At 50.6% G+C, this 15,554-nt stretch overlaps 1 protein-coding gene across 8 annotated transcripts in view; it reads left to right on the top strand.

Annotated features, from left to right (window-relative positions):
- CEMIP (cell migration inducing hyaluronidase 1) overlaps nt 1-15,554 on the top strand; it is a 159,877-nt gene that overhangs the window by 120,242 nt on the left and 24,081 nt on the right. For 7 of the 8 annotated variants that reach the window (XM_004432005.3, XM_087429049.1, XM_087429048.1 and 4 more), the window contains 6 exons: nt 764-973; nt 9,823-10,028; nt 10,769-10,838; nt 11,675-11,803; nt 14,134-14,219; nt 15,169-15,300. In XM_004432005.3, the coding sequence (XP_004432062.1) occupies nt 764-973; nt 9,823-10,028; nt 10,769-10,838; nt 11,675-11,803; nt 14,134-14,219; nt 15,169-15,300 (833 nt within the window). The remainder of the gene's footprint in view (nt 1-763; nt 974-9,822; nt 10,029-10,768; nt 10,839-11,674; nt 11,804-14,133; nt 14,220-15,168; nt 15,301-15,554) is intronic. The other variant, XM_087429053.1, reaches the window with a different exon arrangement.

Genomic DNA, 15,554 nt, shown 5'->3' with positions numbered 1-15,554 from the left:
CTACTGGAGTTGGCATTCCAGTTGACACATATTTTTGGAAGGAATGGTTAACATGTCCTTAAGATCATCCTTCTCTAGTAGAAGTTGGCTGAGCCCAACATTTGACAAGAGTCATTTCAGACTGTGCTTTTACATTGAGCTCCTGAAGTGCAGACACTCAGTGTGGTCAGGTGGTTCCCTTGAGCAAGCTGGGAATGGCTCCAGGTGTACTATAAAGTGAGCATGTAGAGTACCCCACAACTCACACACAGGCTACCAGAGTCATGGGCTCATGAAAACTCCCAGCTCAGTATCCCCTCACTCCCCCAGGAGAGGTGCTCAGATGGGGGACCATGGCACAGGCTCTTTCTGCCCCATGGTCCACCCTGTCCTGGATTCCCCAACCCTCCTAGGGCATGCTTTTAGTGAGCCTCCCTCCAGAGGTATGCCTTCATCATAACACTCACTGGCTTAGGAGGCAGGAAAAGAGGGTTGAAGTAAGCCCCAACTATTGCTTGGTCCCTCTGCACTTCTTGATTCCAAGCAGTTCATTGCTGTGCAACATCCCTATGTTATTAGCAGTGCCTTTCCTTCCTTGGGGTAAGAAGGGCTAGGCATCTTAACTCGTTTGCAGAGAATAACTTTGATTTACTGAGTATCCAAGGTGGGGATTAATGAAGCACTTTGAGGACAACATGTGTGCATTTTTGGAGTGTGGGCACCAGTGTTGGGGGTCAGGGAGCACCTCATGAACTCCTTCTGACCCTCAGCTCTCCTCTCCCAGTTTGCACTGGGGTTTAAGGCAGCACACCTGGAGGGCGTCGAGCTGAAGCATATGGGGCAGCAGCTGTTGGGTCAGTACCCAATTCACTTCCACCTGGTTGGTGATGTGGATGAAAAGGGAGGCTACGACCCACCCACGTACGTCAGGGACCTCTCCATCCACCACACATTCTCTCGCTGCGTCACCGTCCACGGCTCCAATGGCTTGTTGGTAAGCGCCTGGTTCCTGGGGAAGCAAAGGATCTAGAGCTCCCTCATCCCTTCCCCTCCTCCCCCATCCCCGTCAACTCACTGCTGGGCCCAGGGACCGTGAGCACTGGAAGGATGTTTGGATCTGGTCACTTAGTCCGGGGCCATTGGGGGTTGAACCACCCTTAGCTCAGATTTTAGAACGATATCAATTGAGAGCAGGTTACCAACAAAAGAAGAAGGAGAAAATAAGGCTGTATCCTTGCCAAAGGGCACCAAGCTACAGAGATGGGTGAGTAATTAGTTTGCAGTGGTCACTGGAGTCTGGTCCCTGCTGCGCCTCACCAGAATGATGGGAAATCTGAGGAGCATTCTGTGACTGCGTGGCATGACAGATCTGCTAACTGCAGACAAGGGGGATTGTGCCAAGACTCTGTGCTGTGGCCTTTTCCCAACAGACTTGAGGCAGTGTTAGCAAGCAGTGGGCTCTTTTCTTCTGTTGAACCAAGTGTCCTTCAGAGCAAGTGCTGCTGGGAGAAAAGCCTTCATTAGCAAATCAGTGTATGTGTCAGAGGCTTGTCTTGATTTGAACAGATAATTTTTACACTAAATTGATCCTTTTTTAAATGAACTAAACTTGTATCCTCTATAAACTTTTAAAACTGGACAGTACAAAATGGCAGTCTGCCAGCTGAATCCAGCTTGTGTTTTGTTTGGCTAATGCAGTGTTTGGAGAAACATTTGATAATTTTTTACACTAGACTGATAATTTTACACTAAACTGAACTTTCTTTAAATGGACTAAACTTATATCCTCTATGAACTTTAAAACCAGATCTCACGAAGCAATACCCTGTGAGCTGAACCCTGTGAACAGATGTGTTTTGTTTGGCTTAAACAGCGTTTAAAGAAACATTTGAATGAGTTTCCATAATTTAAAAATTGAGATTTCGCATAAAAATTTGGATTCCTGGCTTCTCTTGAGTTGGTGGCACTAGACCCACATTCCTGCAAGGCAGCAGTGGACTGGGGCGGAGTTGCGGCCGCCCTGCAAAGCCAGGCCGGGGCCACCCATCTCATTGCCTGTTGGCCCCCATGGGTGTTTAGTTTGTGACCCCTGCTTTAAACACACACAGTGAACCTCCCCACCAGGCGTGTGGTAGTGGGAAGACGAGGGGGCCTTGTCAGCATGTTGTTGGTGAAGCCACTTTCCGTTCTGTTCAGTGTACTCTCATATTATGAAAGACTGCCTGCTGTCTCTGTGTTTTAAATGCTCGATTTAAAATCCCACTGAGAATAGGAGAGAGAGCATGGGCTTCGAGGCCCCGTCTAGAAGGGCCTGGTTCAAGGGCTTGGTCCACAGGTTATGAGCTGTGGGACCTCGGGCAAGTTGCTTAACCTTCTAAACCTCGGTTCCCTCCTCAGTCAAGTGGGGAAATCACAGCAAACACACAGGGCCATGAGGTGACTAGACAGTGCCACTGGGGAGACTAGACAGTGCCCTGCCCGCAGCTCGCAGGGAGGTCTTGCCCAGGAACCGGGGCGAGTCTCCCCAGCAAGTGGTCCGAGGGCTGAGGCTAGAGCAGTTGCTGGAAGACATGGGATGTTTTTACAGTTCAAGGAAGAAGCAAAGGAGAATGTTTTCTGTCTGAAGCAGAAAGACAGCAGGATATACAATCAATTCAGAATTTCAGGGATGCAGAGGAGGACGAGGACGAGCTTGGGCTCTGGCCCATCCGGCTTCTGCCACTTAGCAGCTGTGGGACCTGGGGCCGGACGTTTTCCCTCTGCATGCCTCTGTTTCCTCCTCTGTGAAATGGGGAGGACAGTGCTGCCTATCCTATGTGGTTGATGCAAGGAGTGAGTGAAGGACGTGGGGACTGCTAAGCTCAGGCCAGTACGCTTGGCCCTGGGCAGGCTTCTGGTCTGTCCCGTTCGTGCAGTTTGCTGAGTGAATGCATGAAGGGAATCGTAGACGTTCTCCCTCAGGTTGGTGATTAAGCCCAGAATACGTGGTGAAAGGAACAAGAATTGGTGAAGAACGATAACAGGCCTGAGTCTGAGGAGCTTTACTTGCCTTAAGCGTTTGTTCTAAAGTTGTGTCCTTAAATTTAGCTTAAATTCACCTACGTTTAACATTAGTCAAGAGAAAGAGATTAAGATTACTAGAAGCCTGTAATTACAGACCGTTTTGAGTGGAATCTGTTCTAAATCTCAAGGCAATCACACACACACACACACACACACACACACACACACACACACAGTGTGGCTGTGCTTGCCCACCCACTTGCCGTGTGACCTTGGGGCAGCTACTTAATCACCTGGCTCTTCAGTTTCCTCGTGTGTGCTGTGGAGAGCGTGGTGATTACCTCTCTGGGTTGTTCGGTTAGAAAACACGTTTGAAATGCTTTTGGCCAACTTCATAATCACAGAGCTGCCTCAGAGCCACGAGCCCAGGTCTCAGCCGCAGGAACGGGCGCGTATGGGGGAAGCAGGGCAGGAGCACCGAGGGTGGGCCAGGGTCATCCAGTCTCGGGGCACTCATCGGGGCATCTCAGTGGGGATGCAGGCTGGGGAGAGGCTGGGAGAATTAGCACGAGGCCGGAGTCCCAGTTAACGCAGATGGGCAGAGCAGGGAGAGATGTGTGGAGCAGGAGGGAAGGCAGCAGGTGAGGAACGGTGCACGGAACTGGCTCATCTGGAGCAGCCGGATGGTCAGCTGCACCCACGGTAGAGTCAGATTTTTAGAGCTACAGCCTTGGACAACTTCTTGGAACCCGAAGACCCTTGCTGTCCTGCAGACCAAAGTCTTCCTCCTTTCTGGACCCAAGGATGCCAACCACCAGACTGGGAGGGAACATCGTCAGCTCCCTGGGTGTCTTCTAGACACCAGGCCGCCCAGGTGCCCTGCACAGGCCTGGTCGGGGAGCCAGCTGCAGCCTTCTCCTGCTGGCCACATGGGGCTCCAACCACGCTCAGCTCAGGGCCGTGCTTGATGGCCAAGCTGGTGGGTTAGGTTTGGAGCCTGCCGGCCCGTGTAGCCTTCCCAAGGTGAAACAAAATTGCTGTGGCTTAGAATCTAGATGAAGTGCAGGCCTCTAACTCTCTGAGCCAAAGAGGCAGCGCCACAAAGGAGTGCATTCCTTACCCTTCCCTAAGAGCTACATCTCTGGACAGGAGCTGGGGTTTATGGATTGGCACCTTACCCTATAAATGCCCCACCACTGGGGCAGAGAGGGCCACATTCAGAAATGCTGCCTCGGGAGCTGGACTCGCTCCATCAGTATTTTACGTTAGCTCCCTTCATTTTGGCTTGAAGGATTTACCAATGGCTGACTATGTTTAGAAATATGTTTTTAGCTGAGGGGATGAAAGGAGGCCAAATACAAAGACTTGATTCTAATTTAGAATGTAGAGGCCACTCAGTAGCATCGTGGGTACCTTTTCCCTAATGCCATCTCCCATCTGGAGATGCCTTAAACTCCAGACGGGCAGTCACTGGTTCATTGGAAAGAGAGGTTCCTAGTTGTGCAGACCTGAGAGGTGCCTTAAAGCTGATCCCAGTGTCCTGGGCAGCCCCTCCCCATGGGCTCCTCCCTGCCTGCCACCTGTAGACACATTCTGGTACCCTCCATCCTCAGCGAACATCTGCACCGCCCCCCGCCAACCCGGGGCAGCTGCCTTTGCTTCTTCTCTTTCTTCAACACCAACTTTTGGAATGAGTGGTCTCAACTTGACATTTCCACCAACACCCACTTCTCACTCCTCTCATAACTCACAAAAATGTGGGCTTCTCAGCTTTTGCCCCCCTGGGCCTTCGTGATGGCTCTCAGTGATGTCATTCCACACGTCACCACCAAGCTCCTCCTCAGCAAACCCACCTCCCCCTTCTCCCTCCTCATCCGACTCCTTACTCTCTCTCATCGAGGCTGTTATTGCAGGCTCAGTAGAACAGTGAGGTTAAAGAGGATAGAGTCACAGTGACCTGCATTCTCATCCTGCCGGTGTGAACTTGGGGGGCTGATTGACACTTCCTGAGCCTCAGTTTCCTCCTGTGTAAAGTGAGGATGATGATAGAACCCATCTCAAAGGCTTTTTGGGAAGATTAAGCCAGAAAATGTATGTGATATCTTAGCAATGATATTAAGTAGTCTTATCACTATGCCTCTCTGATTGTGATCTGTGTAAACCTCACTGGTCCCATGAGACCTAGTAGGTCTCCCCTTGCTAGCACAGTCAAGGCTTGCAGTGAAAACACATTTAATGTTGATTATCCTAGTGATGCCAAAACTCATTTAAACACAAAGCCCTTTTTTTCAGACAACTTTTGCATCTTACGGAGTTAGTGTTCTACGGAAAAGAGTTTGGGAAATGCCTCTCATAATATTGACACCATCCATGGTGTTCTACCTGAAACTGGGTGGTTCACACCAAAGCTCCAGGATGCTGGCCGATGTAGGGTGAAGCCTGCCTTCAGAGGAAGGCTTCACCGCACATTCTCTGCAGGCTAGAGACCTGGGCGTGTAAGATGGGCTCACACTTAGTGTGTGTTTCTGAGCTCTAAGGCAGGACACAGGCGGCATCACCTTCCTGTTCCCTCCTGGAACACAATGAATCCATTCTAGTACTTTTGAGGAAGGTAGAAAAGACTCCAATATGGATTCTCCAATTTTGTTGTCTCCTCCTTTCCTTTTTTTGGGCAGAGTGTGGGTGGGAGAAGAAAATGTGTCCTTTCCTTCATTCCCACCTCTTGCACTGCTCAAAATGTGTTATCTTTGATATAAATGCCTCCAAGAGCAACCAAATGCTTGAAACCAGGATGTCCCCAACAGGCTGCCACATGTGGCTATGCAGGTTTGCCCTGCGCACCTCCAGGGAGCACCATGTGTGGACTGCATTAAGTCTCCAAGCCCTCAGCCCTAGGGAGACAGCCTTCCTGTGACATTCTACTACAGATGGCTGGAGCCCCATACATAGATGGGTAGATGGCAGGAAACCCACTGCCCTCTCTCCCAGCCTCGAAGCTCTGGGAAACGTGGGAAAGGCTTCTGTTTTTCCCTTTTTCCACTTTCTTGAATTCGCAGTCTCACCCACTTCTTGATCCATGTAGCTTCTCTCATCTCTCCTTCCCACATGAGCCCAAGTGAGGAACCCAGACTCTTGTCCTTGATTTCCCCAAAAGTGTCACTGGCTAGTGCCTCTACTGGCAGACTAGGGTAAGAGATGGGGACGGGGCAAGAGTCCATTACAGATCAGCACAGAAATCAATGGCAAATGGGTAACAGGTCCCTCTTTTCTTACTGGTCCCTCAGCCCTCCCCTCCCTCAACCTGGTGGTGGAATTCTCACCTCCTTCTCTCGCTGCCTCTCTGCCTCTTCCAGGGCTGCCTTAGAAACTTATTCTTTTCCTTATTAGGCAGAGTGATTTGGTTCTGTTTCCTTTCCCCAGCTTCTATTTGCATATTCAAATACTCCTTAACACACTCTGCAAAACAAATTACCTCCTACTCCAAGGCTCTTTTCTTTAGCAGCTCAAAAAAATAAAAAATAAATGGCGGAAGCTTGGAAATTACAGTCTTCCTTTTAATATGATCGTATTTGTTGATAAGTCTCTCGCTAATATGAATTATATCGCACCCACCCGAGAAGGCAGAAACAGGTATAGTTCATTTCTGTTTGTATTTGTTTGTTTTAAACAGCAATTTCTTTTTCTTGCCGTGTACAGGTTGATGGTGGACATCATTACCATTGGGGTGACTTTGTATCCCCATTTGCACAGGACAGTTCCATTTTATACCTGTTGTCCCAGCTTAATCACTAATAGCACCCCTTTCACTCCCAAAAATGTCTTGATTCTGATGATGAACTAAATGGTCACCTTCACGGAAGCAGTCCCTGAGGGCTGAGAACTTTTCTCCTCCACAGTCTCATGTGTAGACACCACCTAACAACAGTTGAAGACTTAAAACAGCTCTCAGGAGTCAATTTCATGACTGTCAACCATCAACAGGGAAGAAGATGTCCAGAAGAGGAAAGGGAAAAATACAATTTGTGTAAGAGAAAGGCAGGGAGCTTACACGTTACTTTTGGTTAGCATCCATAGGTACATGGTGGCCACCTATAAATCTGTATGTATGTGTCTGTTTATCTGGCTACAACCTACCAATCTATCTAGCTATCTATCTATCTCAAGCGATGTCACAGTTTAGATATCTAATTCTGGGAAGTGTTCTAAGGAAGAACAATTGTAAAATAGAGCTGAAAAGGACTTTAGAAGTCACCCTGTCACACAGGGACACTCAGGCAAGTCACACAGCAAGTTTGTGGCTGAGCCAAGACTTGAACTTGTGTCTTCTACTCCCAACCCAGGGCTTTCTTCTCTCTTATTTATCATGCTTCTCTCTTGACTCTATATGCCATCCTCACCCCACTCCTAATGAGAAGAATGAACCACAGCCCAAGATGAGAGGGTTTTGTTTCTTTCTGTTGCTTTTGAGAATCGATGAGGACACAAGTTATGGAATCAGACGGACAGAGAATCAAGTCTCAATTCTGTCCTTGCAAGGGAAGTGACTTTGGGCAACAGTGTCATCTGTAGAAAGGTAATAGTAGTTGTGATGAGGATTAAATGAGATAATGTGTGTAAAACATTTGACACCCAGTAAACAGTCTTATTTTTCTTCCTTTTCTCTCCACAGTACACTTTAAGAGTCTGGAGGGAATTTCTTCCTCAGGCATTTGTTAGAATAAAAGTGTACCTAATTCATTACTCACTCGCATTCAGGGAAGGGCTACCCAAAGTGTGATCCAGACAGTGGGCAAGTGGGTGCGTAGGATTTTAAAGGAGCCACAAGGAGGAGGCAGGAGGCCTGGGTCTGAACATGGCTCCACCATGAAGTTGATGGGCATTCCTTCTCTGAGCGTCTGTGTCCTCCTCGGTAAAGTGAAGGCCTTGAACTTGCTCTCAGATGTCCCTGCCAGCTTGGGCCTTGTCCTCCCATGCTCGTCTTTCTAGGCTACTTATAACAGACTATCATGGGAGAAAAGGGAGCAGGCCCATTGGATGGCCATGGTATTGACTGAAATGCTGACTGAGGGACTGAACAGGATTAAGATCACGCCCTTGCCTCTCACCAAAGGTTCAGGGAGAGCTGCTTGTCTGAGAGAATAGAGAGCCTGTCTGGAGCAGGGAAGCTTGTATGTTTGGATCCTCCCTTACGAGGTGAATGGACCCAACTAGAAAACTGAGGTTCTGGCCCTGGCTTTGCACACATGGGTCGTGTGACCTTGGGCAAATCACTTAACTTATCTGAGTCTCATTTTCCTCATCTCTAAAAAAAATTTACTATAGGTTTGTGTAAGACTTAAGCAAGATTAAAAGGTGTAAGAGCCCAGCCCGAGGCTGGGACATGAAGGGTCCAGATTCTGGATGCTTCCAGAGCATGGCTGCCCAGGAGTTGGCGAGTAGGCAAACTTTGTCATATAAAGACTCTGGAGGGAACTGGTGTGTTTACCCTAGATTAGTGCTTCTCAGTCGGGGCTGTTTTGTCACTCACCTCCCCAGTGGAATATTTGGCAATGAATATCTGAAGACATTTTTGGTTGTCACAACTGAGGAGGGAGGCATCTGGTGGGTAGAGTCCAAGGATGCTACTCAACATCTCCCAGGGCCCAGGACAGCCCCTTGAAATGCTAACAGTGCTGAGGATGGCATTGTTTTTGGGTGGTATACAGACTTTCCAGGGCCTGGCACCATGGGAGGTACTTACTAGGTGTGGGTTGAATTGATGTCCTGGCAGCAGGAGCTTCCCTTGTTGGGTGACATCACTGGGCAGTCAGAACCCAGGCCTGAGGACGTGGATGGAAGATCTCAGTCAAGATAAATGAGGTGTTTCTGCCATCCTCAGTGTCCTGCTATGGACAGGCCACCTTGTGAGGTAGTGAGTGTCTTGTTTCTGGGGTGTTCAAGATGGAGCAGGATGCCCGTTTGTCAGGGATGCTTGCGAACCGAGTCTGGCGTTGGAGAAGAGGTAAGGCTCAGGCTAGAGGCCCTCTGAGGCCTTTTAGTTCTGAGATTGATGAGTTCATAGGATTCAGACCCAAAAGGGGCCTCAGAGATCATGGAGTTGGAGTCCTTCATTTGTGGCAGGGAAAGTGAGTTGAGATGTTGGGGGACTTGTCTAAGGTCCCCATGCTGGTTGCATGCATGGCTAAGACTGTACCCCAGGTCTCTCAATGTCTTTAATGGTCTTTCTGCTTCCCCCACTGACTCTGTGATTCCAAGAAGGATATTGAAGAGCTGGAGTTTACAACCTCTTCTGGTTCTCAGCCCAGGGGTCACAAATGTGGCTTGATGTGCATGATGGGCTACAAAGCTGGCTTGGATTCATAAGTGAGGGCACAGTGAGGAACATCAACACCAGTATTCTTAGAAAGCCCGCCTGGCCCAGCTCAGATGCTGCCTCCCAGGTGAAGCTCTCTCCATCACCTTCCTAGGGGAATCCCATCTGTGCCACTCCTTCACGTTAAGTCCTTGTCAGCTGTGTGCTTGCTGTGTCCTCACCAGAGTAGGCTCACATGAAGTAGTCTATGGTCTCCTCTGGGACCCATATCTAACATTTTGTCCCCTTTCTCACCCCACAGAGCCTCGGCCCCAACACCTCCAGCTGGAAGGGACTTTAAAGTCACTGCTCCATCCCTCTGCCCCACCCTCCCCAGGCCCAACACCTGTGTCAGGTCCAACTCCAACCCCCCAGTACTCCTCCTGGGTCTGGTGTACGGCTGATGCTGTTTAATGTTTGTCAAATGAATGAGCTTGTGAATAATTGGATGCTGGAATTGGAAATGTCCCCTGTCTTGACCCCTGCAGGTCAAGGACGTTGTGGGATATAACTCTTTGGGCCACTGCTTCTTCACGGAAGATGGGCCAGAGGAACGCAACACCTTTGACCACTGTCTTGGCCTCCTTGTCAAGTCTGGAACCCTCCTCCCCTCTGACCGTGACAGCAAGATGTGCAAGATGATCACAGAAGACTCCTATCCGGGGTACATCCCCAAGCCCAGGCAGGACTGCAAGTAAGCACCTCCCTCTCTGTGCCCACATGCCGCTGCAGGCCCATGCCCAGGGAGGGCTCTATGAGCACATAGAGCATCTGACTGCTGCACTCCTGGGCTTCTGAGCAGCTCGGACCTCACAGCCTCAACCCGTACTGCTCTCAGCGTCTTGGAGAAAGGGCAAGAACATGTTCTCTATTTCTCCCTGCTCAGTGTGCCTCGTGTGCATGGTTCTTGTCCAAAGGAAAGCACTGTTCTCATCCTCGGGCTCTTCCTGAGGCCACACACGGTGCTCCTTCGAGGAGAGGGAGCGGCTGCCCCCTTGGCTCCTACAGTGTGTACATGTAGGCACCAGCCGCACTGATCCATTTCTAGACACGAGAGACAGAGACAGAGACAGAGACAGAGAGAGCTTCCTATGCGGTCACCCTTCTGAGTCCAGGGCCTCTCCCTTAGAAATGGCCACTTTCCTGGTGCTTCTGACTTACATTTATTTTAGAGCCAATCTTAGACTTTGCCCACAAACGCTTCTACCTTAAAGAGCCATGCCCTTTTCAAGTTCTGAAAATTTTAAGTGCTTAAGTGCACCACACTTTAACAAGAAAACTGGGTTCAGATCAACAAATCAAGGATTTCTCAAGTCACTGATAAGAGGCTCTTCAAACCGATATTAGCTTGCCTGACATGGGCCTGTCCATGCAGCAGAGTGGGAGCTGATAGACTTTTGTATGACACTATTCCATCTCTTCCCCTCCCCGCAGCGCTGTGTCCACCTTCTGGATAGCCAATCCCAACAACAACCTCATAAACTGCGCTGCTGCAGGATCCGAGGTGAGCAGAAACATCACTTCTTTGGCAGAAAGTAGGGGTGGGGGTTGGGAGAGAGGAGAGGGCCGGGGCTAGCCTGGAAATATGTGTGCCTGAGCCCCGAGTCTAGCTATCCATGCAGTCAGGCTGGGAGTGAAGAGGCAAAAAGCCAGACTGGGAGTCAGATGTATGGATTTTAAGTGATGGCTCTGTCACTTCATCACACTGGTGGTCATAGCTAATGAGTACTAAGCACTAAGTACTAAGTACGTGTAATAACTCATTATTAGATTGAAATTATTGTAGCCTAGAACAGTGCCTGGCACATCAGTGTTCTAAGCTAAAATAATTTAATTCCTATATCCACCCTATGAGGTGTAGGTATCATTACCTACCGCCTGATGAGTGAGGACGGGAAGGCAGGGAGAGCTAACGTGCCCTGGGGCATGCACGGGTTACAGACATGGCATTCTGTCTACACAGCCCTGCTCTTAGCCACCCCTTCCTGCTGCTTACCCCCATGGGACCCTAGCAAGTCAGGTGCTGTCTCAGGGCCTCAGCTCCCATATCTGTGGAATGAAAGGGAAAATCCTCCCCTTATGTCAGGAGGAGGTGGTGAACCCAGCAGCAACTCTGAAGCAGATAGAGGAGGACCCTATGAAGGGTTCTAACAGTCAGGGTGGACCCCACAAAATACATTTGCCTCAAACTTCTTGCTGTTTTCCTTCAAGAACTGGGCCACAGGGAGTTGTGTTTGTGGATGGGTGGTGATGGTACTAGACCCACCTCACCTAATCACCCCGACAAGGGGCTTGCTGGTGCTGATTCTGTGGCTTTCCCTTTGTGCCTTCCCCTAACAGGAAACTGGATTTTGGTTCATTTTTCACCACGTCCCAACGGGCCCCTCAGTGGGAATGTACTCCCCAGGTTACTCGGAGCACATCCCACTGGGAAAATTCCATAACAACCGGGCACATTCCAACTACCGGGTAAGTCTTTCCAGACTGCGCCTCCCCGGCCGGCCAATCAGTCCGCCTTCCCAGGCCTGCAAATGATTAGAGCCAGGATGGCCACTTGGCTACGACGGGGACAACTGCGTTCCCAGCGCTGGTCTTGAAGAAAAGGAAGCGGCCTTCCAAGGCCTCCCAGGCCACTGGCCACTCTTAGCAAGAATCTCCTGTGGCTCCTCCTGCCTTGGCCTTGACTTAGCATCCGGCTAGAACCAAAAGATGAGCAAGATGCCCCTTCACTCCAGCCGACGGGAGGAGGGCTTCTCCTTCTCCTCCTGAGCTGGATGCCTGAATTTGATTTTGTAGTTCACTCGGTGGGATGGTGCAGTGTGGACTGTGAAAAGTGAGGCCTGACCCATAAGCTAGAGAGAATCAGGACATGGTTCTGAAGGAGGGTGGAGGCAGCCTTAGCATCTTCTCCTCTGTTCCCTTGTGTTTTGTTCCTGGGAAATGGGTTGCTCCGTCCGTGCAGAGTTGAGGAGGCAGGTGGAAAACAGAAATCCCTTAGTCACTTATCAATAGTTCTGTGGTCCAGAACCAAGCTAGGTGCTAGGGGAAGAGACTGAGATCTCGAGTGTGTCAAGGACCCCCAGTTGGGACAGCATCAAGACCACGGGACGCGGGAATGGAGCTTGGGAGCGAGGCTGAGACCAGAGATGCTGCTCTTGGGGACCCTAGGGCACTGCATAGATGGACGCCCGAATGTCAAGGCTGGTCTTCTGGTCCAATCCCTAAGGATACGGATGAAGAAACTGAGGCCCACTAGAGGGCAACAGACACATTCAGGGTCAAAAAAAAAAAAAAGGCTTAACCAGGGAGAAGACGGTTAAGAAGAGAAATCATCTCAGGATAGACCTGCACTTGCACCTAGGAGGGGGAGGGAAAGGGCCTGTGGGAGTACTGGGCAGCCTGGGCAGAGGGGGAGACCCCGTCTCCCAGAAGCTAAGACAGGATAGTGTCACAGAGAGAGGACAGAGGCGAGGAGGGCAACAGCCTCACCCTGACAGAGGAGGGAGTTAGTGCAGGCCTCAGAATGGGCATTTCCGAGGGCCATGGCCTGGGAGAGCCGTCGCCATGTGGAACAGGCACAGGGGCCATCCGCTGTGGGGGCAGCGAGAGCCGTGGAGAGAATGTTGGCTGCTTGTTGAGACCTCGTCCTTGAGAAGCCTTCCCCTGAGCAGGGGTGGCCACGTAGTACATGGCTGTTTGGAGAGGTTGGAAGGGGAGGAATATGTGAGGGAGGATAGTTTCCAACAAAGAAGTAGGCAAGGACTCATGGGCACAGGGGGACGGGCAGCCTGGAGGAAGGTGGCAGGGCGGGAAAGGAGCAAGAGGAAGCCCCAGCTGATTGATTCATTGTCTGAGTGGAGGAGGAAGCCCCCGCTGATGTCCACGCCCAGTGAGCCTGAGTCCACATCCACTGTGTGAGCGTCCTGTCCCGGGACTCTGCCCCTGGGCTAGCTTACGTAGTCCTCCCAGCCCTCCTGGGAAATCAGTGTTATCAGCCCATCTTACAGAGGCTGTGACTGAGGCTCCAGAGCTATGACTTACCCAAAGTCATAGCTCATCAGAGAAGAGCTGGGAGTCTAGCTCCGCATCTCCTGACTCGCATCACTATTGCTTAACTCTAAGTCAGCTGAAGAATACAACAGTCAGAGTGTCCTCGGACTGTCTAAAGAAGCGAAACCCGAGTTGGAGCCTTCCTAAGAGGCCACGGGAGTCCAGGAATGAAGGAAGGCTGAACGTGCCCCCTGGGCAGCATCCTCCAGCTGCCTCAATGCCCACTTACCCTTGGCTGACAAAGTGCCACCTTTGGAGCCAAATAAGAAAGTGAGGTTCTGTCCTCGAGTCAGGCAGGAACCAAGACAAGACCGTGGGAGGATCACAGACCCCTGGCCCAAGGCCAAGACAAGACTTAAGTTTAGCATTTTATTAAATCTCTGCAGACACGTTTCCCAAGAATGCATACCTGTCATCCTTGATTTGGGGCCTGGGCTCATAACTGCCCAAAGCAGTGTGAGTTCTGGGCATGGACTTAGCTGTGTGGCCTTAGACAAGATCCTTAACCCCTCTAGACCTCAGTTTCCTCATCTGCACCTCAAAGAGGACACATTCCAGATTTGAGCTGAGCAATGCATAACAATGCAGGCTCTTCACCTCCCTCGCTGCAGACCCCCTGCTTCCATTAATGCATCCTGAGAGCAAAGCTGGTTTAACGGAACACTCAAGAATGTGCAGTGAGGCTGGGTGAGAAGATGCCTGGGTCTGCAGTAGAAGCTAATGTGTCCCTGAATGTCTCCTCTCCCCAGGCTGGCATGATCATAGACAATGGAGTCAAAACTACAGAGGCCTCTGCCAAGGACAAACGGCCCTTCCTCTCCATCATCTCTGCCAGGTAATCAACCCTCAGGAACACATACACTCCATGTGACCACTCAACTCAGCCCCATTCCCTTTGTTCATTCATTCATTCATTCATTCATTAGGTATCTGTTGAGCCCTTTCTATGTCCTGCACATTGAACTAATTGCTGGGGATAATGAGAGGGGTAAAATCAGAATTAGAGTTTAGGCTCCAGCACCCGAAGGGAAGTAGAAATTCCTAGAGGTTTCTGGATCCCTCAGCAAAAGCCAATACCTGGTTAGTCAACAGGCGTGGCTGGGGCCACCGTGGGTTGGGCTGGGAGCAAAAGGTGAAGAGAAAAGAAGGGAAGAATTTCACCATCAATTTAACGGAAAAGAACACGCAGGTGGTACCTACAAATAAATCTGGAGCTCAGCTGAAGGCCAGGGGCCACTTTTTAAAAGGTGCTGTCAAAACCTCAAGGCAATTAGGAAAACCAGTACCCTTTAAAGAGACCAAGTTGCTTGGTCTCCGTCACAAGTGGGTGACACTAGTGACATGATAATGTCCCCGGAAAATTTTTGCTGGACTGGACATCAGTGAGCATCCACGCTCAGCACTCCATTTTTCAGCTGAGAGACAGAAGCCCAGAAAAGGCCCTCGGTCAAGGGTCCCCCGGTTAGTGGGGCAGTATCGCAGGCTGGGTTTGGGATTGGCTGTCTGAACTTTCCTCTGGGCTCTGCTGCTGCCTGGGGGCGCTCCTCAGTGGTGCGGATGAACAAGAGAAGTGAAGTGTCTGTAGCCTGCATGAGGCTGGACCTTAGAGAAAAGATCTTTTGCTTCTGGGCTGAGCTGAGAAAGCTCATTCCAGAGCCCAGGGGATGTGAGTCGGCTGCTGTTTAGTCAGTGTCTTCCAGGGCACTGTGAGCAGAGAGAAGCTCACAGCCCAGCAGGGAGTCTGTTCAGGAGCCCCCCCAACACCCCACCTGTGTGTGTTCTAGATACAGCCCTCACCAGGATGCTGACCCACTGAAGCCTCGGGAGCCGGCCATCATCAAGCATTTCACCGCCTACAAGAACCAGGACCACGGGGCCTGGCTGCGCGGTGGGGATGTGTGGCTGGACAGCTGCCGGTGAGTCCTCCGGGCAGGGGAGAGAGGAGAGCAAGGCAGAGAGAGGAAACAAGACACACCAACCTTTGGTTTCTGGTCCCCCAACCAGGCAGGGGCATAGAATGGCAGCAGGCAGGAACCCCCCAAAAAACCCTAACAACAGCATATGGCTTCAGCCCACAAGGCCAGGTGCTATGGGTCATGATTTGCCCCCAAATAGTCACTGAGCTTGGCTCTCTCAGGCCACACAGCCAGTCAGTGACAGGAAGGAAGAA

The sequence above is a fragment of the Ceratotherium simum genome, chromosome 3, assembly GCF_057802395.1.
Source record: "Ceratotherium simum simum isolate JZ-2026a chromosome 3, ASM5780239v1, whole genome shotgun sequence".
NCBI lineage: Eukaryota > Metazoa > Chordata > Mammalia > Perissodactyla > Rhinocerotidae > Ceratotherium > Ceratotherium simum.
The sequence above is the reverse complement of the archived record's forward strand: the minus strand, read 5'-3'. Positions and strand labels throughout refer to the sequence as shown.